Below are 26,732 nucleotides of genomic sequence, written 5' to 3'. Positions count from 1 at the left end.
GAATGTAATAGTATAACAGTATATAATATATATTTTGCAATAAAATATCACATGATATTTACGACTAGGCTATTTTGTTTTATTTGTTATTGCTATTCGTTAGGCTATCTAGGCTACTACACCAAACATAGGAAAAGAATAGGCTTCAGATAGCCTAGAAACTTTTTGCATTTCATCTTTGCAGAACATTCCACTAGGTGGCAACATTAGACATAATACAAAACTTTCAAAAACGTGAGTGATTCACAAAAGGATGGCAAGGACCTGTTTCTAACAGTCAGTGGTAGAGGATATCAGTTTAACAGTACCCTAAAGGTTATAATATACATTTTCACACATTTCAAACAGTATGTATTGGGTAGCCTACAAACATATTGGGTAGATGGGTCATTCCATTTTATTAGTGTTCAGTTAGGCCTATGCCAGTCTTGGTTCTTTATCCATTAGGTACCGTCTGTGAATGAATAGGCCTACTGAATACATAGTGATCAGTAATCAGTCTCTACAGTTATCATAGTGATCTTGTTATCATTTTAAGTTCAGTTGTCACTGATGTATGGTCACAGTTCTCCTTGCTAATAATTTAAGGGTGATGGCCATTCGCTCTGTTTCCCTGTCACATAAACAAAGAAAGGCATACTCACGTGTGTGTGTGCAAACGTGTAATCACATAGGAAATGTCAAACACGAACAAGTGTTCCTCAAACATGTCCAGGAAAACAGTGCATCTCCTTGCTCCATTTCACAGACTCTTGTGAAACCCAGTTGATCTTATGTTCCTGTTACCCCCCCACCACCACACACACAAATACATACGCACGCTCCCATCCACCCACACAAACACACACAAACGCACGCACAAGCACACACACACACACACACACACACACACACACACACACACACACACACACACAGGGCACAGCAGTGGTCTCTAATGACCCATTTATTTATCAGCTCACAAGGACAAAAGCTGTCACTGAGGTGGCCTCACACAAAATAAGCAGTGACTCAATGCCCAGGTTAATGTGTAAACCAGTGAGGCTACTGACCATCCCAGAGGATTTCTTAAAAAGAGATAGCAGCTCCCCAGTCACACTCATTTATGCTAGAGCATCAGCACGTTAAGCTTGGGTAAGTGAAAGTTTTCACTTCTCTGGACATTGTGAAATCCAAAGTTAAACAAAACTCATTCTGTACACAGGTGTGTGATTGGTTGGCAGTAATTGGAATGAGCATTTTTCTGTTTTTACTCTTAAGTTATTCGTTATCTAGTTATTTCCCATTGCTACTGCAATTTTTATGTCTGTGTACCTATCAGAGGCGGACAGAGTACACAGCTTCATTACTTGAGTAAAAGTACAGATACCCCTTGCTAAATTTTACTCAAGTACAAGTAAAAGTACAACAGTCAGATGTCTACTTAAGTAAAAGTACTGAAGTACTTGTTTTTAAAAGTACTTGAGTATCAAGAGTACAAGAGTAGCCTACATTTTCTAAATATTGCATTACTACTTGGAGTTATGAAAAATTTTAATGTTATTACCTTGGAGAATGTAAAAGGAATTGAGCAAAGTAAAATCAAGTTATTTTCATCTTTTTACCATGTTGCCAGGGATTGGCAGTATTTCTAATACATGTATTTAAAATACGTATTTCATATACAAAATACTATTTTGTAATTGAAACACTTGAAGCGAAAACTATCATTAACTTGTTCAGAAAATTGAAATAGTCTGGCGAGGTGGGGCCACAGGTTGGCACATTCCCGGGATGGACCTGCTGCGTCTTCATCCATTGTTTCGTCCATGGTTTCGTCTCTTATCTAAATCTGACCATGGAGTTGACTTTGGTGGAAAGCTGAAGGTGATTGCTGATAGACTGTCCCAATCAGCGGCGCCTGCACAATCCAATCACAATCCAATCACGTTTGAGAGAGAAACAACAAATTGAGGGTTTTCCGAGATTTTTCTTTTTTCCTTTCTTTTTTAAAAGAAGTAATGGGTACTCACGGTTATGGATAGAAATGTAGTGGAGTAAAGAGTACAATATTTGCCTCTTAAAAGTACTTGAGTAAAGTCATGAGTACTCCCCAAAAGTGATACTCGAGTAAAGTACAGATCCCTCAAAATTGTACTGAAGTACTGTAATCAAGTAAATGTACTCCGTTACTGTCCGCCTCTGGTACCTATTCATGTGTACGTGTTTTTAAGACTGAGGGAGATTTTTGGATTTGAAGAGCATTTGATTTTCTACATGAGAATGAGCAGACGTGATTCAAAGGCTCTTAAGTGCTATCCCCACACAATCTTCCAAACCGTGTATTAGGATTACAAACTTCTATCAAAAAGGGTAGGGCTCAGAAAACTTGACCTTGAACTAAACTAAACTATTAAATTAATCATATGTTTTGTTTCCTTTCCAGATTTTTACTGAACAGTTTCCTGATTGAAAAAGTATCTGGTTGACAATGCGTGAGGCAGTTCTCTCTCTGGTGTTGGTCTCCTGCCTGGCTCTTAGCTTGGCCAACCGCGTCTACGTGCACCCCTTCGGCCTCTTCGCCCTCGGGAACATCAGCTGTGAGGTCATCCAGTCCAACGAGCCTGAGCAGGTGGAAGTGGTGAAGGCCACGCCCATTGGTCTCCAGGACAACACAGCGCCTGACCTCCGTGACCTCTCCAACAGCAATGGAATGGAGAACAGCACCCAGCGCAAGGATGTCCTGGCAGAACTCCAGAACATCTTAGGCTTGCGAATGTACAAGGTCCTGACCAACAGCCAGAAGGACTCCAACACCTTGTACTCCCCCGTGAACGTCTTCGGAACGTTAGTGACCCTCTACCTTGGGGCATCCAAGAAGACGGCTGTCCCATACCAACAGCTGCTGGGTATCTACAAGGAGACAGAGACAGAGAATTGCGTCTACCTCATTGATGGACACATGGTGCTCCGCACACTGCAGGAGATCAACGCCCTGATCGACGGCCCCCGGGATGAGCTGAGGACCCTGGTGTGGAGCTTCATCACCGAGGACGGTGAGATCTCCAAGGACTTTGTGCGGGGAGCGCAGGACTTCTCTGACGCCTCGTACACTCGCTCGGTGGACTTCACCAAGCCTGAGGACGCTGAGAAGGAGGTGAACAGTTTCATTCAGAAGACATCAGATGGAGACATCAAGGAGATTTTCCAGAACCTCAGCTCAACCACCAATTTCCTGTTTGCCAGCTCAGTCCATTTTAAAGGTACATTAATGTGATGATACACGTTCAGTAGAGTGAGGAGGTGAAACCTTTTTCATAGCGATGAAAGAGTGTTATTTAATACATTGCATCAATCAAGAAGGCCTAGAGCAGGAAGGCATACGAACCACAAATAGAAGTCTTATATTTCAATCTGTCTTTCTCTCGATACCTTGATATGATCTACATGGCTTAAATCTATAGTATATCGCAAATAAAACAGACTGTCAGTGATGCTCCCATCCTAAGTCAACCAACCAACCCAGGAAACCAATAATATGCTTCAAATAGTGGATTTTCCAGATTATTCTCATCACCTCTTTCTTTCAGGAAACTGGAGAACAGCTTTCCAGCCAGAGGCTACCTCCATGCAGGACTTCAAGGTGGATGAGGAGACCACTGTGTCCGTTCCTCTGATGACCCACACGGGAGAGTACAAGTACCTGAATGACAAGGGTAGGAAGTGCACCGTGGTGAAGCTGGGTCTGAGCATGCGGACCTACATGCTGCTGGTGCTGCCCTACGAGGGAGCCAGCCTGCAGGACATCGAGAGCCAGCTCCAGACCGAGGTCCTCTCCAAGTGGTACCAGCACCTGAAGGAAGGGTGAGTAATGGACAGAAAGAGAGAGAGAGAGAGAAATTAGAAATTAAAATCCTCAAAAACATATGCAGAATAGTATAAGATGTTCTGCTATAAATTGGTCCTGCAGAAGGATATGAAAAAATGTTGTGTTGTAGATGGGTTCTACAAAATTAAGTTGCAAAGTCAAAAGTATTGTTGCAAATGATACAAAAGGTAGGAAGAGTAAGAAGATGGTTTGTGGAACATTGTGAACCTACATGGGTACAAAGTTCTTAACAGAATCTTAACATTGTTGTCACAAATTTGGAGACCAATCAATACTTACCTTACCTAATGTCTGAGTCAGCCTTGAGCAACACCAAGTAGTCTGAGTCAAGTTTGAAAACTTCAGACTTGTGTAGCAAATCTATGTAAATGTGTAAACGTGTTCTCCCAACAGATATCTGGAGCTGTCCTTGCCCAAGTTCTCCCTGACTGGCTTAACAGATCTGAAGTCCTTGCTCACTGACATGAATGTGGAGGAATACCTGCTGGGATCAAAAGCTCAATTCCAAAGGCTCAGCAACAAGGAGAAGTTCACAGTTGATAAGGTACACTTTCAGATTCGAATGCAAAAATAGTCCTCAGTAAACAATTTATTTAATAATTATTTAATTATTACATTTATTTAACATTCGTAATGAAAATATTACCAAAAATGTCTTTATTTTGACAGTTCAGAATTCTAATACTTCCTAATCCTCTGCAGGTGTTCAGCAAGGTGGTGTTTGAGATGTCAGAGGAGGGATCCCAGGTATCCAATAAGACAGAAGACGGGAGAGTTCCGCTGAAGCTCACCGTGAACAGGCCCTTTCTTTTTGCCATTGTTGAGGGCAACTCCAATGCCATACTCATGTTGGGCAAAATCATTAACCCTGCTGTCTAGTGAGCCCTGTGGTGCCCATTCTTTGGAGATTTTTTTTTAAACCTGAATTCCATTGGTAGCCTCTGAGCTTTTGTTCTAGTGGTGTTTGATAAATGGTAAATTCATTATATGCCTCGATGTTTTAATGGTTTTTGGACTGATGTTTATTTATGAGTTCACTATTAACGATATGCAGGGAAGTATAGCAATAATGTATACAGTAAATACAAATTCTGCATAGTGCTTCACATGTATATTATGGCTTGTTCTCTTAAGATGACATTGATCTGACAGATTATGTTTGTATGTCTTGTTTCATGTCCGAATAAGTCTCCCTGCTAGCATCATTTAATTTGCAATATATAGTGTCCATAAGGCAGCAAAGGTTATCTTTGTTACTGTTAAAGTAGTGAAAATATAGAGAAAGATCTAGACTATCCTAATGCTACCACTGATAGGAGTAGCATTAGCATTTAAAACATCTGAGCTAGACTTGCTTTCTGTTCAGAGAAACCCCTAACTTTAAATGTGAATATTTTTTTATTAAATGTACAGACTATTTTGTTGTTTCCATACTGTACATGTATACTTGAATAAATGTCTTTTTGTTCTGGAAAGCGGTCTCAAATCTTTTTGCTCTTTTTGATAATGCCCCATTTCGCAGTCCAACATGTTAACCATCAACTTCTACTGAGATCAAAGCTTTGTTTGATTTTCAGTTTGGGCACTGTGGCATAAATACAGTGCATATTTTTTCTTCGGATGTGTAAAGTCTGGAAAGTTCTCAGTCATTTATTACTAGTGGAATAATTCAAACTATACTTAGAAGAACTGCTTCTGTAAGCAATAGCCTAAATAATAGAAGAGTTGAAAACTTTCCCAACACAGCCCACACAATGCTCCCTGACCAGTGCTGATAGCCACTGTCACTGAACTCCCGTCCAACACACCATGGCTCTGTTCGAGAAGGAAGGTAGGTCATGCACCTTATGTTGGATAGCCTGAAAATGACTTTACAGTGAATACACATTGTGGACCCTGTACATTAGGCCTGTTATGTTTTGTATTATACCAAGATAATCTACAGGCTGGAGGACATTACATACACCAAATCAACCAAATCAGTTGTAGCAAACATTTTATTGTTAAAGGCATAATCTTTCATTTTGTAATTTACACAATCTTCATTCTTCAACAATGAAATATCAGTCAGAGCCCCCTACCCAGACTCTTGAGAATATGCCTCTTAGCAACCCCTTGTATTTCCCTTCCATTCGGAAAGCCTCAGTAGTAACAGTGAGAGCCACTGCTAAACACCATCTGGCCCACTTCAACAAGAGAAATAAAAGCTTGAACAAACAATCAGCGGTTTAGACTGTGAAGAGATCAATCTTACAGATCTCCAGTGCAGTGAGTTCACATTAGCCTCCCTTATGGGCAAAGAAGCTGCAGGAGCTACAAATGGCATACCAGCCTGTTTCAGCATCGGCCTTAAGCCTGAAGCCAAAGGCTGGTGCTCTTTAGTAGTTTGGTCGGAGTTATTGCCTTCCGTACCTTTGGCCCTAAACAGATCTGGTCTGACATGGGGACACTTGTGCCGAAGACAAACTGCAGTGACGTGCAGTGTAGTGGTGACACAGTATTGTTGAGTTCACTGGAAAAAAGGGGGATTGGACTTTGGCCAGATGTTAGTTCTTCAATTTCTCAAGTGACCTGCAGTGACAAAAAGAAATAAACAAACAAAAACATGTAGACTCCTTAAATAAGAAAAAAAAAAATACTTGGGAATAGAACAGTCTTGTAATGTGCTTTAGCGCCTAAATCATACTCCCAAGGATCGAGTGCAGGTCTCCATGACCTGGCATTTTTGATCAGGCACCCCTCTGACGCCCCTGGTGCCAGTGCAGTAGTGCAGAAAAAGGACCCCCCGCCCAGGGATCCCTCACTCAGCAGCAGCCAAGTCTCTGGCCTCTCGCACCAGATCAAGCAGAGATGAGAACATGGAGATATCCGCGGGCTCCAGGCCCATCTTCTGGATCTGAAACATACAGGAGTGGACACATGAATAAAGCACAAGACAAACACTACACATGTCCAGACTAAAAGATCTCTCTGAAATATACATAACAAGCATGAACCTTCCTGCAGATAATGGTTATGGGTTAGTGCAAGGTTAAGACACTTCTACCATTGGTTAAACAAGTTCCAAATGTATGGAAGGTCACATGATTAGTTTTTCCATGTCTGTGACATCCAGTGTTAGGCGGGGATCTCTGGCCAGTGGCAAGCAGCAGTGGCAAACGTAACGCAACGCTCAGTCCATAATAAGTTCTCTCTCGGTCCTAAGTAGCACAAACAGTTTATCTAGCCGCTGGTCAGTGTGATCCCCGCCTTAACCACATCCTGTAGTTTTTACAAGAGACGTCACACTCTGCCTCTTACCCCCATAAGGTTACTGTAATAATAGCACAGAACATCACACAGGAAACAGTCTGACTGTATCGGAACTCCCCCTATTACCGTCGGTCCCGTATTTCCACCGTCTTGCGTGTATGTGTCACTTAATATCAATTTCTATACAAACCAAGACAGCAGACTCCTAAAGAAACACAACCACCCACACCATAGGTGTATCTAAATTAGCTATGTACCAAAAATGACATTTTAACGTGACTCAAAGAGCTGTAGACAGTGTTGTAAGGCTGCGTGTACACAACCGCTTGGAGCTCCAGTGGAATTTTAATTTCACGACGAGAATTCTCTGTCTAACCGTTCATGTGCCGTTGAAACGGTGTAAATAGGCGACCCATCAGGCCAGCACTATAACTCCGAGCGTGGTAAACAAAATCGGATATTTCAGGCAGTAAATGCTCCCGTTAACAAACAAACCAGAGTTTGTTCAAATCTACACACCTATGGCTACTGAAAAATGTAAGGTTAATTTAGCAAATGTTATTTTGAAGTGTTAAAAAACATTGTTGTTTTAGAATTTCTGAACAAAAGTGGTGATAATTGGGGGTGTTACGATACCTTTGATGTGTGAATATGAGCTCTAGTCACATCTCTTCACCAGTTATTTTCAGATATGTAAAGTGAGACACTGGAAATTCTAAAAGGTAATTTCCAATGGCACTGGCCATTTGTCTGGGCAGTTTATAATGATGTATGAAAACTTTTCATTTCTCATGGCAATGAGAGTTCCAAAACCCTTCCAAGCAGGAACAGTATTGGATTAAAAGATTAGTGTCTACACCACAGTGACTTTTTGCCAAATCAAATACCAGAAATACAGAAATACTCCAAAGCCCTGAAAGAGAAAACGATGAGCACCGAGCAGTGACCGTCCATCTCACCTGTTCACCCAGGTACTCCACGTCCAGGGCCAGCTGCAGGCGGATCTTGCTGTCATCGCTGGGGCCGCCGTTGTTGCCGCTGGTGCTGGCTGCAGTGGTCTTCCTCGCCTGCTTCAGACGCTTCAGACTCTCCTCCATCTTCCTGACCGAGCTCAACACGTCCGAGATGGTCTCATAGTACCTGCACGGTTATAAGGATGAGATATACAGTAAGCGGGACATGAGCTCTTCTTTAATGTAAAGAAATATAATTAAATACATTTCATTTACATACACCTAAAAATAATATCAAATATGTCACTATGTGGATAAAGAGGTCTTTATTTTAGTGCAATGCAATGCACATATTAAAAAGTTATTACTGATGCCTAACTGATCTGTAAAATTCAGTAGAGGGGAATCTGATTGAATTCAATGTTAGCATGTGTGCTTCAAGACAGAAAACTGCAGAGATTAAGATCAGTAAATAATATGGCCTATATACAGCAACTTCTTAAAGAGTCCATTAAGTGTCAGAAAGAATTTCTGAGTACTTTGGTTTTCAACACACTGCAGAAGGATGATGTCCCGCATCTCTAGGCACAACTCTTTTTGGAGTCTAGACACTTTGAAGGTCTGTGCTTATTTTACCCACAGATCTGAATCAGAATCTTTCATGGTGTTCCCTCTGTGGCGGAGTTACCTGTGGGTGCAGTCGGACAGGGTCACTCGTAGCCACTCCTGCATGAGCACGGCCTTCACCAAGTCCCTGGAGTCGCTGACCAGCTGGTGCAGCGGCCGCAGAGCGTTATCCATGTAGGCCGACGCCCTCGTGGGCACTTCCTGTCCAATCAAAACAAATACTTGCTGGTCAGTTTACTTTTGAGGTGGTGATTTTGGTGCATTTTAGTTGGTGCTGTGCGTAGAATAAAAACGCAAAGCCTAAATCTTCTCAGAAGCAATGTTTGATGAAACCCAAACCCTTTGATGAGATGAATTCCCCAACATTAATCAAAATGTACAAATGTTGCTTCACAAGCAGCATCCATCACAGTTTGATTCCACGGCCACAAATTCTAAACGTCAAACACTACGTCAACTCCACGCAGTCCAGCTGCATCTCACCTTATTGGTCCGTCTGTAGAGGCGAGGCACTTCGGAGGCACTTTTGAGGAAGCGGAAGCATCGCTCAGTCAGATGCTGAGTCATGCGGGCACTGAGGGTGGGCAGACAGCTAGACAGAGAGGCTTTGGAGTCCTCCAGGGCCTCTGGCAGAGACAAACAAACACACAATGCACAAATAGCATTAATATAAAGACCTATGTCCACAAATAAACAAGAGAGCCAACCTTTTCTTTGAGACTATTAATGCATAATTCATGTCAGCTCTGTTAATACTCTGATGAAAGGCCTACCTGAGACGATGGGGAAGTTTTTAAACCCAATGGCCTCAAGTCTCTCTCTGATCATCTCAGAGATTTGAGGAATCTGGAAAAACATGACAAAACATCCAGATTATGTCAGCCTGCTGCTTTTTAACCATGGCAGCCATGTAATTCAGTATCCTTCAGAGGGACCTGGATACCTGCTCCTGGAGTTTGTCCACATCTGCTGCGATGAAGACCAGCTGTTTGGTGGAGAGTGAGGCCGGACCGCCGCTCTCACTGTCGGCATCCTGAGATGTGCGACTGGAGGTGGACGAGGCGGAGCTGGGCAGGGGTCTCACAGGGTCTTTGGGGGTTTCGGTGGAGGGTGTTTTCGTCAGCACCTAGACACAGTGGGTAAGAGAACAGAAGAAATCCTCACATGTGGTCATGCATGTCAGAAATAACATCTATCAGAAACAATGAGGGTATTACAATCTATTGTTCAGAAATAATTACAGGAACGGCTGTGTGTCTGTGTGTGTGTGTGTGTGTGTGTGTGTGTGTGTGTGTGTGTGTGTGCGTGTGTGTGTGTGTGTGTCACAGAAGACTGGAACATGGGACATGACCTCATAGAAAATTCAGTTAGTCATGAGCCATCCATGTGTGGGATGAAACAGTTTGTAGTTTTTTCTATTTAAAGCCTGTTATTTAATAATGAGCAGTGAAACTGTATTAAACGTTGTCTAAAGATGTAACTTGGACCAGGGCTCCACATTAATGGTTGTCTGGTTGCCCTTGGCTACCAAATTGTTGCAAGTGGCAACCAGATTTGGTTGGCTTTGACCTCATACCTGGTTGCCAACCACTTTTAAAAGTTAACGTTGATCCCTGACTGGGACTGTGGTATCTGGTGAGATAACAGTGATGCAACAGTACTGTGATGTTAAAGGGGCTACAGTAATTCTGGAATACAGTGACATCAGATGACACTTTGTGTCAGGAGCTTGAGTTGCTGGGTCTCTGCAGGGTGCACTAAGCTACGAGCTTGTCAGTGTGGGGCGTTGAGTCTGACCTCAGTGACACACTTGGCATAGCGGGCAAGCAGCTGCAGCGTGAGTTTCCAGAAGCGATGTGCCAGTGGGGCCAGGTAGATCCTCTCTGCCCAGCAGCGACACACACACCCCCACAACACCTGAGACACCTGCAGGTGATACACACTCCCAACTACGGACACAGGAGAGAGGAGAGAGGGGATGAACAGTGAAAGAAGGAAATATGAAAAAAGCGTTTAATTCATACTTATATGATTCAACTGATATGAAAGTCCTGTCCTCTGCTAAACAGCATACTATGACATATCCCTCATTCATTCAGATACTAAAAACATCTACACCACAACTGATTTGACTGATACAACTTTGTACTTTAATTGACAGCTCTGACTAAACCATTATCTAATTTTCAGCATGAAATAATAATGGAATAGATCCATTGGCACTAGGCCACCATCAATCCATCACTAACCTGGTGCAGCATCAAGGCCATCAGCAATGGCGTTCTCCAAACTGCCGGCAATTTCCTTATATCTGCAAAACAATGAAGGCACACAGTGTCAACAAGCAATGTCTGTGATGAACTGAGGACAACAGCAGGGTGAAAAGACAGAGATGGAGCTTTGTTAGTGCTAATGATGGGTAGAATGGGACAATGGATGCTTTGGAAAAAGTCTCTAGTAGTGTCATGCGTGTTCTGCTCTGTATACCTTCAACATATTCTCACAATAACAAAAAATAAACTTTTTTATGAAATTTAAAGACATTCCTCTCCACTAACAATGATGTGTGTACAGAGTACTACAACAAAAGGGACTAGATTCCTCTGCTAGGAATGTAGCTGTAGCCTAGGGCTGTCACTTTTGTGAAAAAATCCTGTTTGATTTTTGAGACATAAGTGTTCATTGAATCGATTGTAAAATCGATTTTTCATGTCTAAAGACGTTTCCATTTTCAACGCCAAATATAGGCCAATCCACAAAAAAAGAACAGGCATTAGGACGAACGTAAAGAGGGCGCTTGTAGACGCAAGCCAGCAATATTTCTGATGATTTATTGGCGTGAAGTTTCGTGCACAATGACAAACAGAAGTATTACATTCTCGAAAAACAATAAGCCGAGTATACTGCTATTACATCAGTGACAAACATTACCAGGCTTCAGCGTAGCTGTGTTTACGATTAGAAATGTCAAACAAATTTCGCCTACGTAGAACTCGATTGCACAGTTTGCATAGCCTACCGCTTTGTTCTTCTCCATTGTTTGATATACCAAAAATCCGAAGTACTTCCACATCAAACTCCTCAAGTTATTAGGGCCTATTACTCGTCTCTCTACTTGTTTGTGAATTTTGTTTAATTCGTTTAAAATGAATAGTGTACATATTTGGTTAAAATCGATTCCCTATTTTAGTTTTCGAAACTTCTGCAATTGATTTTCGAACGTAAAGTGACAGCCCTACTGTAGCCTAATGCCGAAGTGATTGAAAAAATGATAATGTTTGCATTACATGAAAGTGAAACTGTGTGTGAAGGAGCACGGTCACTGACAATGATGTTTGTATCAGTCTTAGTCTTGCTATACCAAAAATGGTCACAAAAATGGTCACTATAGCAAAGTGTTGCTATACCAAATGGTCACAATTTTGGCGGAATTGAGGTGGTGGGGGAAGAGTCTCTCATACTATGTTCTACAGCTGAGAGCAACACAATTGAGATAGAGTTGCACTGAGCAAGGTTCATACTGTAGAACACTGAAGAATCACTACAATCACCTCCGACCTGTGGACACAACACAGCCACTTGTACAAGACAGAAGGCCACTAACTCAAAGCCAAGAGCAACATGAACAAAAACAGGAGAAACTAGGTAAAAGGTGAGAAGTAGCTTTGAAGGCAAAAGTACATAGAACATTTTACACACAGCCTACTTTGCAATGTAAACCTTGGCATCTCACAAAGGCAAGTACATTAATCCCAATGGAAAGTAACAGGATTAGGAAACCCATGAGGAAAAGAGAGACGGGAAGATAGTGAGCAAGAGAGACACTATTAGATAACAAAACAAACAGTTGTGTTTGGCTGGACTTTACATTTTGAAATTTGAGCAGAGCGACAAACAGAGCACGGGCACAGTGAGTACAACGCTGACGTTGGACACCTCCGGAACTCCGAACCCCCACACTACACGCTGGCTTTGTGTGGCACAGCGTCATCATGCCTTAGTCATTTACTAACAGTGCTTTCTATTGACATCACGTGTAAAGGAAATTTACAAAGGGAAGAGTGAATGGATGGCAGAGAAAATAAACACTCTGACAGTCATGACTTTTGCATGGGAACAAGTTCAGAGTCTAGATCTGCCCCCAAAGCACGTAAAACAGACGATAGAAATAAGGGAATTACCAGGGCACCAGCAAATGACCAGCGGCCAGGTATTGATGAATATGACAACCGGCTCCTACATTATTGAGTCAAAGGCGCCTTAAGCTATCTGATACCTCACCTGTGTGTAAATCACAGAAGTGGTGTTCAAACATAATATCAGACTTCTCCAAAAGTTCAGAAAAATAATTGACTTATGCATACACTACTACATTTTTACTGAGAAAGACATTTTATCTGTGCATAATAAAAAGATGTTTAGAAAAACAACAACAGCTATTAATAGCTAAATAAATAACATTAAGCTACTATTAGAACAAACTATTAGATCAATATACATCTCTGATTTCAATGTCCATACTTTATCACTCAGGTACTGAAGATACCCTGTACTTAATTTAATTGGAAATATCATCACTAACCACTATACTGAACTATAAGGGAATCTGAGCCCATTCTTGGCTATTTGGACTTCTGAGAATCACAAGCCCAGAAACTAATTCCACCTAGCCGGCAGCAAATAAATCCAGTCAGCAGCAGGCAATAAGCCTGCTGTTCATAAAGTGTATAGCGGGCTAACATCAATCACTTAAAATAGCACCCCACAGGACTGGATATACCGCAAAGAAGCAGCCCGGGGATCTATGATGAGGTCTATAATCTGGTGCACTGCATTGGTATTCTCACGCAGAGAGCAACAGAGTTGAGTCATAGAGCCCATTTGCAATACAGAGAAAACACATCAGCATAGGTCTCTCTGTGGCTTTGCTCCATATAGACAGAGAGACTGGAGGACTGCATCTATATGGCTATCTTCTCTCTAGCACTGGGTGAGCTGGAGGCCTTTTGGAACAAGTTAAAAGGAGAAGAGAGAAAAATGCTGCCTTCCAGTCAGTCTTGCTATTCATGTGCCACTGCAGAACACATACAGGGGCTTACAAATTCTTACTTACTTACTTATCTGTATAGACTTTCCAACTTATATTTAGAGGAGGAGAGAGAGAGAGAGAGAAATAGAGAAAGTATGATAAGGAGCACATTAGTTGGGGAAGGAAAAGAGAGAGAATGTGAGTAAAAAAGCCATGAGATAAATGGCTGGAAACGGATGGGAGAAGATTTTTATGGGAGAACAGTGAACAATCTCTGTACAGGGAGGTGGAGCTATTGTAGTTAATCACGGACAAAACTACATGTCCCAAGATCAATTCTTTTTCAATGGAATTTAAAATTGCTGTGCACTCCACCATTAGCTCTAATCTTTGACCAACCGTGCAAGCTCCACCCCAGGATGTTTACACAGGGAGGTCTGGAGCAGAGCCAAGCGCCAGCCGACACTGAGCCGACACTGAGCTGACACTGAGCTGACACCGAGCCGAACCCAGCAGCAGGATGAGCAGGAGGCACAAGAAGGCTGGAGTAGGAGGACCTCACCCACCTGAGCTGGAAGTAGACGGGCAGGTTCCACTTGTTGTGGAAGCTCTGGTAGGAGGGGTGCGCGCGCAGTCGCTTGACGCTCGCCTGCGAGCCACACTGACGCTCGAACTTCCCCACAAAGTCCATGGTGATGGCGTACCTCTGTCATAGGAGGGGAGGGGAGGGGAGAGAAAGAAAGAGAGAGAAAGAGAAAGAGTGAGTCACGACTACATCACATCATGAAACATTCTTACTCATCCAAATATAAGGCATATAAGAGCCAAGTCAAAAGCAATATAATAGTCCGTCAATCCCAGAAGTCTATGTGGTAAAAAGTTGGATTTGGACCTTGAGTGGTTTGATGTTTTTTGCAGTACTAACTCTACATGTGCTCATGAATTCTATTATGTTTTATTGCATCATATCTTTGGAGTTTTTGTGTACACAACATATTATAACATCATACATGCACAATATCTCTCCTTCCAAAGTGGTGGAAGGCCATGTGTGGGAATGCCAGTCACGCGTGTCTCTAACCTCGTAGAAGACGTCCGGGTTGCCAGGATTGAAGAGAAAAGGGAGCCTCTCCTCAACGGCCTTTATCATCTCAGGCCATACCGAATTCACCAGGAAGTCATAGCCAGGCACAATGTCAGCTTTGTCACTGGGGAGAGAGAAGCAGCCATTGAAAGGGCTTCCAATGGGCAAGCACAGGAGGTGGGCACATAGGGCAGTATCTACACTACAGTGTGCACAGGAGGAGGGCACATAGGGCAGTATCTGCACTACAGTGTGCACAGGAGGAGGGCACATAGGGCAGTATCTACACTACAGTGTGCACAGGAGGAGGGCACATAGGGCAATATCTGCACAGGAGGAGGGCACGTAGGGCAGTATCTACACTACAGTGTGCACAGGAGGAGGGCACATAGGGCAATATCTGCACAGGAGGAGGGCACGTAGGGCAGTATCTACACTACAGTGTGCACAGGAGGAGGGCACGTAGGGCAATATCTGCACAGGAGGAGGGCACATAGGGCAATATCTGCACAGGAGGAGGGCACATAGGGCAAGATCTGCACAGGAGGAGGGCACGTAGGGCAGTATCTACACTACAGTGTGCACAGAGCACACCAGCTGCTGCATTATGACCTTTTATGCCAAGCCAACACTGAAATTAATATTTGAATTACATAAACAGTGAATGTCAACTTGATGAATGAGTGCAACTTTACAAAGCACATAACCACTGCCCAGCTATCACTTAAAACAAAAACCCTGAGACATTAAAATTACTTACCAATGCACTTACCATGTATTGGATGTGCAAGTAAATCATGTTTATTCTAGGATGCAAATTGCATTCTAGCCTCAAATCTCACATATTGAATGTAGAAAAGGCAAAGGTATTTTATGTCTCGATTTTAGAAAATATTTCAAAGCAGACTTACTGATGTTCTTACATGACAACACTAAAGTAGAGGTCCTTCAAATGGACTGACACTCCCTATGAATGTATGTATATATATCTATCAAATGCATACACTACCGTTCAAAAGTTTGGGGTCACTTAGAAATGTCCTTGTTTTTATCATTAATGTTATAAATGACTGTTGTAGAAAAAAATGGCTGATCTTTAATGCAATATCTACATTGCCCATTATCAGCAACCATTCATCCAATGTTCCAAAGGCACATTCTGTTTGCTAATCTGATATAATTTTAAAAGGCTAACTGAGAAAACATTGGAGAGCCCTTCTGCAATCATAAGCACATAATGTAATCTGAAAACTGCTGCCCTGATGAAAAAAAACAATGCAACTGATCTCAGCTGGTATTCTGTCTATAATGGAGTGGAATAGACATTTCTAAGTGACCTCACACTTTTGAACGGCAGTGTGTATATCTACATATATCAGAGGGAAAGCTCAGGTGTCTGTTGTCAGTTCCTGCCCACAGGTGAGCTACCTGTCTGCACACACCTGGATATGGCTCCTCCTGTCACCTCCCTGAGCAGCCTGCAGCGGTGGGGCACAAACTCCAGCAGCTTGGTGTACATCATCTGCAGGCCACTGGGGCTGGACTTCACAAACTGCTCACTTATGATCTGCAAGGGGCGGCAGAGGAGAGCGCAGTGAGGAACTGTGTCATTGGAGTCAACATGGGGATACTTAACTGCAGACCATGACACACTGGGGAGTAATGTACTGGGTGCCCTAATTCAAAAGAACATGCACAGCTGACATGTCATAGATCATTTTTAGAATTTACTGAGGTACTGATAGATTCCATATTCATGGGCAAGGCAAGGCTGAGCATACCATATGTTCCAAGTGTTGAATTATATCCTTGATGATAAGTGATCAACAACTTCCAATTGTATCTGAATCAACTGCTGGAAGTACCTCATCCATGTAGGGCTTCACCATGACCTGGCCCACCAGGGCTTCTGCGTCCCGGGTCTTGTCGATGGTGGCGTAGGTACGCAGGCAGTGCCGCACGATATCCATATTGGAGGTCTGAAGCCCCTGAATCAGGAGTCCCTCTAGAGACTGCTGGAGCATAGCCGTGATGCCTGCTATCCTCTGAGACAGACACAGCACAACCAGACATGAACATGAACACGCAGACAGGAGTTCAAACCCAATAGCAGAGTAATACCATCACTTCTAGAGTTTAAGATTCAAGGCCAGTCATATTCATTACTAAACTTCACTACATTTTAGGGATATTCTTGCTGAATGTTAAAAGTCTCCTATTGGTCTTTAAGAATGTTGTCGTAAACTGTACTTCTGAATAACAGACAGGAACTGGTGCAAGCCAGAGAAAGATGTACATATTTAAAACTTTTTTGTTTGTTTGAGGGCATGCTCACCGGCCGCACTTTGTCCAAAAGAGGCATGCCTTTGCTCTGGACTGCATGGAACTGCAGCTGGTTAAACTCAGTGGCAATCCGCTCCAGAATCTGCCCAGCTACAAGAGGGCTGCATGAAAATATCAGGAACAAATTATTAGATGTTTTGTCACCTTGCATACTAGTCATAACATAAACTTGTCCTTGACATGTGATAAGGCTGGTTCCATTTATTGTAACTGGGTCCTTGGATATTTATATGGATCTTTATTTTAGTAATAGCATTTTGATGGTCTTTGCTTTTTACTTCTATGCTACTCAGCTAAACTGTGGTGATTCAAAGTATTTGACACAGTTAGGTGAAGGAAAGCAATATGGGCTCAATGTAAATATACAGTTCCTGCCAATGGACAGTATCTGATAGCCTTACCTGCTTGTCTCAAGAGAGGTGTTGTCTTTGGAGTTCTGAGTGTGGAGAATCTTTTCTATCTTCTCAACTGATCTCACCACTTGGATGAGTCTCATCACGCACATCTGCAGCAGAGTGTAAAGTTAATTACTGATCAACTTTTAGTGCTAAATTGGCATGGCATAAATAGGGATATCAACAAACCAAAATGTCTACCACAACATCAAGAAATCACAACCAAATGAAATATGAGAAAGACAGCCAACCTTTTTCCTTTGAATATCGTCTTGTTTGGATAACAGGGTGTCTATGGCTTCGATGACTTCATGGACCGATGTCCTAAGGCTCTGTTAGATGCACAAGTGACATATGCCATTGGTATCCAATAGAGCTCGTCTAAATGCTGATGTTAATTTTCATGTATGTTCATGCAATTAGGTAGTTTAATGTCATCATGTGTGCTTTTTTGTGTTTTAATCTACTCCACAAGGCAAAAGTACATATGAAAGAACTGGATGGAAACAGTACCAGCACTTCTTCTCTTAACTGGCCCAAGGGTACAGACAGCTGGTTTAGGGCTTTATCCATTCCAACCTACAAGATAAACATGGATGAAAATAAAATTCACAAACCAGAAAATGCACTCAGACTATGTCACTTTCTGACATGACATGCCCATGAGAGAGATTCTGACTTGTGGACATGAAAACCATCTGTTTGTAATGGTGACTGTCAGTAAGTATGCCAATGATTGGATTGAATCCAGACACTCACAAGGTTGGTGGAAAGGTTGACAAAGTCTGCATAGTCTTTGTTGATGAGTTCAACCATTGCTGTTTTGAGGAGCTTGTAGTAGAACTCCAGGTCTTCACGCATCTCCTCCAAAGACACGCGTTTCCTGCACTCCGAAACGAAGCGATCCACGTCGAAGTCATCCTATGACACATGCATTTCACTATGACATCTTGACTCTGAGGCAATGCTAACTTGTTCGAGGCAGACAGTCGTGTAACGTGCAACTGAAAAGCAACTGCATTCATTTATCGCACATCTAAGCCTCGCTTTTGCAGTGATCAGCTGCTAGCTACTCCACTGACACTTCAGTGACATTCATTCAGCATTAACGTTATCTCTCATTTGTCGCTCCTTCGTATGACTGTAAACTCTATATTTTAGCATCATCTGATCAGTCAAATAGCACACGCTCACGTGCGTAATAGTTGTACGAGGGAACATTATTTAATGTGAGAGACTTTAGCTCGATGGTATCTAACGATGAGATTTAGCTACTGGTCTCGTTGTATTCATGATAACTTACTAGCTGGTTAGCATATTTACAGTCTAGCATACATGATCATGTCTTACCTTCATAAATTCGTCTTTGTCAAAACAAAGCGAATCGGGTCCCTTAGGAAGATTCATAGTTCTTCAAGAAACCTGAATCTCTATGAAATAAGTTGACGTTTGATATGGTTCCTGGTTTAAACTATGCTACCTCATCTTTTGCGTGTCGGGAACAGTCGGGAAGCAATTTGACTTCACTTCCGCAAACATGGCATAAGCCTATACCAACGAGTAAGAACAGAATACTCAGAGAAAATGAACGCAATGACATGGCGTACCCTGCTGGGCGCCAGAATTAATGCAGTGTTGACTAGTCATAGACTGTATATAGAACACTAGTACTAATGTGACTAGTAGCCGAGTCGCTGGCAATGGAACACCTTTTTTTTTCTAGACTACTATGAGTTAAACCCCTCCCATAGGCCTAGCCTACTGACCTCTCTACCAAGGTCATTTCAATTTTATACAGTAGGGAACAAAATGGTATAGGTCGTATAAACTTCTGAATAATCAAGACACACTTGACATAATGACATTCATTAACATAATCTATAACACAACAAACCTAATTTAAACATAACATAAAAATGACCCTATGCTGTAGGCTAAACTAGCCTACGCGGAATATATCTGGATAAAAGCATAGCCTATTCCTTCAGCATTACTGAAGGTTTGACGTTAATGTCAAACATCACTGCCATTGGGCAGAATAAAAAAAAAACCGGGTCAGGTGATTCCTGGGGAGGCCGGCGATTCATTGAGTCGTCTACAGTAAGGGACAGCACGCCCAGTCCCGGATGCTCGGCGCTGTGATAAATATTGATACTTTAAGGTCTCTCGTCGTATGGTGGGGGTGATTTCAGTACCCTTGGTGGGGACAGCTCCTCTCTCCTGCCCACGCGTGTTCCATGAGATTCTTTTTAAACGCGCAGCCAAGCACCTGCTCTGAAGTCGGCGTTACCAACAGAGCGGTTTAACGAGCAGAGGGAGTGGACAGTAGGCTAAGCTTTGCACATCTCGAAGGTTTGTTTCAAAGGTGGTCAGTTGCATGCCGAATTGCGGCCGCTCTAAATTACTAGAGGCGATCATCGAGCGATGGCTGAGTGCGGGAGAAAGGCGCTGTCACTTCTAGAAGCGGCCCGTTCCCGCTACGAGAGCTTGCAAATTTCAGACGATGTGTTCGGGGAGTCGGGCGACGACAGCAGCGACAACCCTTTCTACAGCACCTCGGCTGATTCTAATTCGGATAACTACACCACGGAAACCAACGCGGATGATGTCCGGGCAGGTGATTCAGGGAGTAGTCATAACTGCGGTCCTCCCGGCTCCGTCTCCAGCACGCAGGCAGAGGAGGAAGGATGGAGCGACGTGCTGCAAGACATAAGCTTGCCCTCCTATAAGGACACACATGGTAAGCTATGTCACTGTGGGAAAAATACAAGAAACGACGCGTCTTAGTCGCATCACATCTGCATGAGAAAGTCACGGTAACCTAATAGGGTGAGACACGACACGATGCAGTCTATTTCCTGACATGGTTTATAGGCTACTATACATAACCGTAGTATAATCATTTTGATTGCCTAGCCTAATCGGTATGCTGTAGGCTATGAAGCAGTAAAGCTAATAGTATGCCCATGTAGCTTATGCAGACTGAATGGAAGGTAACTTTCTGACGCTGACTCGACGAGGCCCATGACATCTAAAAAAAAATGTATCGCCGTTGAGCTTTACTGCACACCTTAACTCAGGTTAACATGCGTTGACTTGGTGCTAGGCCTGAACACACATTCTGGTACTGACCACAGAAGTCCAGTATCCAACAAGAACAGTAGGCTCTCAGGATCCTTTCACAAAAATTAAACCCAACCCAGTGTCACGTTGTCACCATGGCCCATGACATCATGTGCCATTCTCATTGTTTAACCAACCATTTTATTAATACAGAAAAGACTAACCGTTACTGACTTTGATTATGATCCTATTATGGATCCTATTATGGCTTATTATCACAGTATCCTATCTTTCAACATGTGGCAACCTAATGAAAATCGCTCAAAATCGCGAAGAAGTATTTGTAGTGTTATGTGTGCTCTAAAGAAGTCTTCCAAGGGTCTGAGAGGTAAAAGATACGATGTTTCGAACCATCTCACTCACTAATGGAGACCATAATCTTAGTTGCTTCTGGATCCCTGTGTTTACTTTTAAGTGTGAACTAGCCACTTTGTGCTCTGAGCCGTTTGAGAAATAATTGTTATGATAGGTTCATTTTGCAATGTTTCAACCCTTTGCTAGATTAGCAGAGATAAGAAGAAGATGTAAAGCTACTTTCACAAATTACTGAATTTCATCAGTACCCCATAAACTCTACCCCGGCTCTCTTGCTCTTGCATAGGAAGAAGCACACAATTCTAGGGTAAGGCCATGTCTGATGTTATGAGTTCCCCTTTTTTTATTTTGATTTTTCCTCTTTCTCATTTTCCGAAGAGCTCTGTTATTCACACTGTCATGCTCAGTGTGCTGTGCTTTGCTTGGCCTTAAAGTGCAACAGAAGGTGCTGATCTAGTTAGAATTAGTCTGGCAAAATAACCCAGACAGCATTTCTATTTCAGCTGTAGAAATGCTGGCAGGCTTATGTGTGGCCATGTGTGTGTTTGTGTGTGTGCGTGTGTGTGTGTGAGTGAGAGAGAGAGAGACAGAGAGAAAGTGTGTGTGTGCAAAAATATGAGCAGCACTCTGTGCTCTGTGCCTGTCTTTAACAGCATATTTACATTGTAAGATGAGTATGTGCATACAGGATGTGGTGATGCTTTGTGCAAAGGAGTCTCATGTTTTGGAGAGAGTGTGTAGGTGTACACACACATGCAAGCATGGCAGTCCTTGTTTGTGGATATGGACTCCATTCGTTCCGTTGGACACTCGTACGTGACAGGAATAGGCGTGACCGGCGAAGCGCAGCGACACGGTCTCATCCCTCAGACGAGGACGCCGGCGAACTTCCTGGCCCATTAGGCCGGACCTAAGACATGACACAGTTAACGGTGACAGCACTTTGGCCCCTGCACGCTGGTGTGAGTGTCCCTCTCATCCTTTTCTTTGTCACGGTGCATCACCGCTCACATGGACTTAGTCAGGCAGAGACATCATGCCAAGAAAACACACAGTGGTGCCATGCCAACGCACTGAGGACCGCGTGACTTCCTCTTAATCATAACGATCTAGCCCTTCTTTATTATCTAGCCCATTTTGTTTTCAATGCAGCTGTTGGTAAATTGTTATTATTAATGAAATTCATGTAATAAAGTAGTAGGTGATGGGTTATAATGGGGGGGGGGGGTGTCAAAAAGAGAAGAGAAGGATGGAGTGTCAGAGCAGAAGAGAGAGAGAGTGATAGAGAAAAAGAGGGAAAGTGGGCAGTGGAGGCAGAAATGAGCTAGTGATAGATGAGAGAGGGATGAAGACTGGGCAGGGAGAGGAAGAGAGAGATGAGTGAGTGAAAAAAGAGAGAGAGAGAAGGAGAGGACAGGAAGAGAGGAGAAGAAATGAGTCACTTTCATGCTTTGAGCTATTTCTGATTGAAGTCCCCCCACACACACACACACACTGTGGATGGGTTTCCTCTGTGTGTGTGTGTGTGTGAGGAGGGGTAGACCTTGAGGCTGTGTAGGGCTCTCCCTCGGTCCTCACCTCTCCATCCCCACAGCCTGGCTGTCTATCAGCACAGCTGCACAGTCAGATAAACTCCATATCTGTGCACCCCGGTGGTGGGCCGGGAAAGCGTGTGGTGCCGTGAAACAGGGTTCGGGCCATCTGGTTGGGTGTTTGCTTTTGGGGAGGGAAACGTGTCAGCCTGGCGCATGGCAGGTGGTGCTTTAAGCCTGCCCGCTGCTGGCAGGATCTGGTCTTAACGATCCTATCAAACGGGACGGTGTATGCTGTGAGTGTGTGTGTGTGTGTGTGTGGGTGGATGTTTGTGTGTGTGTGTGTGGGGGGGGGATTGTATGTGTGTGTGTGTGTGTCTGTGTGTGTGTGTGTCTGTGTGTGTGTGTGTGTGTTTGTTGGTGTGGCCACATTGTACTGCTGAAATTGTGAGTGGGTGAGTATGTCAGAGAACCCTGAGGCACCCATAAATCCCTTTAAGTGGTTGACAAAGCCACAGGTGTTATCTGACCCACCTGCAGAGACCCTTGTGCCCCACTGATTGCCATGAGTTGATCCAAGGACCCCAGGGTCTGTGTACTATGGGCTTTTGTAATGGGCACGTGTCTACCTTGATGCACTGACACAAAACTCTCTGACTTGTTTGTGCCTTTATGCTCTTACCTATGGTACCTACTGTATGGCTATGGTGAACTGTGGATGAATTTGATGAAGGAGGAGATGGATGTTCATTTTAATAGTTTATTTTTAATAGTTAATTTTTAGTCATTTATTTTCATTGACAGTGCCTTCAGGTACATTATCATTATCAGCAGTGTAGCTGCTTAAGATGCATCATCATCATGAGCAGCACTGTTTAAATTGCCAATTTCCAAGTGCTGCTGTCCCAATGGTATGATAAAGATCTTTATGTAGAAGAACAACAGCTGGTAAATTGCAGTCCCAAAAGATAGCAATGACCTTCACTTGCCTGTGTGCCAACCTGCAGACAAGATTGTAAGAAGGAGAGCTTGGCAAATTAATAAATATCAGAATGCATCAGATCTGACTGTCTTCTTGTCTCTGGTGGTGGTGCGGCTGGCTGTGGAGAGTGTGTTGTGACAGTGTGCCACACTGCGTGTAAGCAGCAGCAGGAACAATGCCAACCGTCCCAGATGTCAGAACGGCATCAAAGAAGCCAGTGTGTTCCACCCTCCTCTCTCTCTCCAACCAGAGGAACAGGGCAGGCCAGAGTTTTTCTTCTAATACCAATCACATAATGGAGGACTACACCAGGCTGTTCAGAGAGCCAGCTGCAGACCTGACTGTGCCTCTAATAATGTGATCTGAATTTTGCAATGTGCTGTTTGGTACTGACCAGGATATTACAGATTGCGGACACGTTTCTCAGAGACTAGACAATGTTGGGAAGGGTTTAAAATATGTGTGTCAGTACTGGACCAGTTCCTGTCCAGTAATTGGATTTGAAATTCAGGATGTTTTGTTCTTGACTGAAAGAGGGGAGTATATTCATCAGAGAAGTAATCAATGCATTCAGACAGGCCAAAGTGTTTTTGAAAGTATATGATCCGTGGCATGGTTGCTGACATCCATTAGATGAAAGCCTTGAATAATACCAGATAATGTGTTCACTGTCTCCAAAGAGTGAATGATGGGTAAGATGTCCTGTAATACCTGGACTTAGACGCTTTGTTGATTTTTTTTCAACATAGCATAAAAAAATGTAAAACCACTCCTATCAAAATACAGTACAGGCCTAGACATGATATTTGCATCTATGATTCCCTGTTGACTACAAATGCCGGGTTAACTCAAAACATTTTCATTCAGTCAACAAGTGGTTCAGTTGTTACTGAGGAAAATAAACGATATAAGGTGTCACAAAGCATTGTAGGCTTTAGCATTGTAGGCTACATTTTGACTAAATGCATTTTTCTACTAACAACCCAAAGTTGACATAAAAGCTGTTTATCATGTGAAAATAATCTCTAAACCCTTTTAACAAACGTTACAAACATACACCCTTATAAACAGATACGGTCCTGTTCTGAAATGTAAAGGGTAATTGTGATAAGAGGAGACCAAATAACTTAGACTTACAAATATACCACAGCGACAATAGCAAATTCTCTGGAGAATTTGCCTGGAGAGTTAGTGTGATGGACTGTGGATATAATTTCATTTTGAAGACAGTACATTCTCAAAATCAATGAAAACTGTTTAATGTAATTGTTGGGTATGATAAATGTGGAAAGAAAAGCTATATCATATATTCTATCTGTCAGTGATTCAGATTAACTTAAAGCCTCATCATCCTCAGAATTAAAGGCCCACCATGATGCAATGGTCATGCAGGATTAAAAACAGGAGCAATGCATTACATAACTACACAGTCCTGCCTACTAAGCACCATTAGTCTACACTAGGCATTTTGTTGTGTCTCTTACTATTTGCATTTGATGTTTATCAGGAAGAAAACACTATTATAGCCTTTTTACCCCTTAAAATCAAGCTGCTTGAACTGATCATGATGGCGTGATTGTTATTTTTTCCACAAAAAAGGGGAATGTATGTGGTTACGGTAGCTGTGCAGACCAGTTGAGGGTGTAATGGAAAATAATCTCTAAACCCTTTTGACTAAAAGCTGCTGTTTGTCATCATGTAGCTGTTTCATACCTCTCACATGCAATCCCAGTATAATATGAATCACAACGACTGGATTACACTAAAGCACAATATCAGCAGTGAAAAAAGTCTTTGAGAGCACAAAGCATACAGGAATGACTCATAATGTCAGTTATGTCTGCAGACCATTTACCTGCATGTGTCTCGTTTTTGGTCTGTGAGTTGTCGCTGAGAGGGTTTTTGGCTCTGGGTCTGAACTCAAGGCTGGTAATCAGCCATTTGGCCAGATTTCACTTTGTGTGTCAGTGCACAAAGCACACGGTGTAGGAAAAGTTCCCTTTGGAGTCCCTCCACTATTTTGACCTTGAGATTTATAGCTTCAGGAATGGTTCAGATAACCTTTAAGTGTCCCATCAAAAATTAGCTCAGTCTGTCTGTCTGTCTGCCTGTCTGTCTGTTGTTTACTTTCAGCACTTTTGATCGTTTTATTTAGTCATTCTCTTTTTTCACTCCTTTGTCTGGATGGCTCAGTTCAAGAATATATTGAGTCATTCCATTCCTTCTGCTTAAGAATTTAATTTCTTGGTGTCCCATTTCTTTTTACATTTCACAAAAGTGTATCCCAGAGTCATTAAGATCAATGTGGATTATTAAAGCCTGTTAAAGTGCTCTCCTCTTGGCCATCAAAGGGAAAAGCAATTAGGCACACTACATACACACAGAAAGACACACACTAGGCACACACATACACTTTCTCAAAGGCTTATAAAATTAAGGCCGTGTGTGTTAACAGCTGTTCAGACACGGAGACTATGTTTTTTTGTTGCTATGCTCACTCAGCTACCTGGATGCTGTACCTATGATATACAGGATTCCTAATGCATTTTGAAAGATCCTCATAAATATATGAAAAATAAAACCCATCTGCCAGAGGTACCAGTACATTTGTGATGTATATTATTCATGATTAAGTTTGTTTGGGTCTCTCCTCTCAGAGAGAGGTAGGCTGTGTATGCTGTAGAAGTGATTTACTGTAGGCTAGTGCTGTTTGTAACCATGTGTGTCTTCCGACTCATTAGGCAAACAGGTCATGTGACCTTTGCAAATGTATGGAGTAACAAGGTTTCAAATAATTCATACAGACTATCATGTTGCTGTCATTTTTTTTTTTTTTCTTTTTGTTGCACTGATAGTGACTTTAGGTTTATAGAATTACCTATAGATTAAATGAACAATGCATGTCTGTATTTCAACAGTGTATATAAGCATAAATAGTCTCAACATCTCAATGTTCTCTTGGTCACAAAGGGTATATTTAAACATAATTAATATGCATCCACACTGCTGGTCATATATTGCTAGTGTAGGTACTGTAGGCTATCATAGACCGTGATAACTTGTAATGCTCCAAAAAGTACACAGAACTTTATAATCTCTATGGTCTAGTGTACAGACTGAGTTTGTGGACACTCCATACCAAACTTCATTGTGTCAGTGTCAGTCAAGTGTGTAATGTTTTCTGCATGCATCCCACCTTTGAAACAGTTTGTCCATTATCATCCCCTAA

General features: G+C 42.5%; 3 protein-coding genes across 3 annotated transcripts in view; 2 read left to right on the top strand and 1 right to left on the bottom strand.

Moving 5' to 3' along the window:
• Positions 1-1,026: 1,026 nt before the first annotated feature.
• On the top strand, positions 1,027-5,343 carry agt (angiotensinogen). The gene is made up of 5 exons (XM_042066578.1): positions 1,027-1,134; positions 2,426-3,242; positions 3,570-3,843; positions 4,262-4,412; positions 4,571-5,343. Exons 2-5 carry the CDS (start codon positions 2,471-2,473, stop codon positions 4,745-4,747), a joined length of 1,374 nt encoding a protein of 457 aa, XP_041922512.1. The 5' UTR covers positions 1,027-1,134; positions 2,426-2,470; the 3' UTR covers positions 4,748-5,343.
• A 504-nt stretch (positions 5,344-5,847) lies between these two features.
• cog2 (component of oligomeric golgi complex 2) lies at positions 5,848-19,097 on the bottom strand. The gene is made up of 18 exons (XM_042066113.1): positions 18,902-19,097; positions 18,311-18,472; positions 18,065-18,130; positions 17,803-17,883; positions 17,558-17,661; positions 17,149-17,257; positions 16,679-16,858; positions 16,256-16,380; positions 14,811-14,937; positions 14,296-14,435; positions 10,950-11,011; positions 10,498-10,649; positions 9,644-9,826; positions 9,474-9,546; positions 9,184-9,326; positions 8,762-8,901; positions 8,080-8,260; positions 5,848-6,764 (listed from the first exon to the last, which is right to left on the bottom strand). Exons 1-18 carry the CDS (start codon positions 18,956-18,958, stop codon positions 6,669-6,671), a joined length of 2,181 nt encoding a protein of 726 aa, XP_041922047.1. The 5' UTR covers positions 18,959-19,097; the 3' UTR covers positions 5,848-6,668.
• Positions 19,098-19,536: 439 nt separating this feature from the next.
• Positions 19,537-26,732, top strand: part of pgbd5 (piggyBac transposable element derived 5) — a 24,759-nt gene continuing 17,563 nt past the window's right edge. Inside the window, exon 1 of the mRNA XM_042065894.1 lies at positions 19,537-20,291. Within this exon, the coding sequence (XP_041921828.1) occupies positions 19,976-20,291 (316 nt within the window). The 5' untranslated portion in view covers positions 19,537-19,975. The remainder of the gene's footprint in view (positions 20,292-26,732) is intronic.

This window comes from Alosa sapidissima, chromosome 16 (assembly GCF_018492685.1).
Source record: "Alosa sapidissima isolate fAloSap1 chromosome 16, fAloSap1.pri, whole genome shotgun sequence".
Classification (NCBI taxonomy): Eukaryota; Metazoa; Chordata; class Actinopteri; order Clupeiformes; family Clupeidae; genus Alosa; species Alosa sapidissima.
Note: the sequence above shows the minus strand (reverse complement) of the source record. Positions and strands in the feature narration are given on the sequence as shown.

What these genes read in the sequence shown, in the direction of transcription:
- agt (XM_042066578.1), top strand. Translation starts at nt 2,471, where the DNA reads ATGCGTGAGGCAGTTCTCTCTCTGGTGTTGGTCTCCTGCCTGGCTCTT. An exon ending in CAGCTCAGTCCATTTTAAAG is followed by an intron (nt 3,243 to 3,569) that starts GTACATTAATGT and finishes TCTTTCTTTCAG; the next exon opens with GAAACTGGAGAACAGCTTTC. An exon ending in TACCAGCACCTGAAGGAAGG is followed by an intron (nt 3,844 to 4,261) that starts GTGAGTAATGGA and finishes TTCTCCCAACAG; the next exon opens with ATATCTGGAGCTGTCCTTGC.
- cog2 (XM_042066113.1), bottom strand. Translation starts at nt 18,958, where the DNA reads ATGAATCTTCCTAAGGGACCCGATTCGCTTTGTTTTGACAAAGACGAA. An exon ending in AGTTAAGAGAAGAAGTGCTG is followed by an intron (nt 17,884 to 18,064) that starts GTACTGTTTCCA and finishes TGCATCTAACAG; the next exon opens with AGCCTTAGGACATCGGTCCA. An exon ending in ACAGGAGGAGCCATATCCAG is followed by an intron (nt 14,938 to 16,255) that starts GTGTGTGCAGAC and finishes CTCTCTCCCCAG; the next exon opens with TGACAAAGCTGACATTGTGC.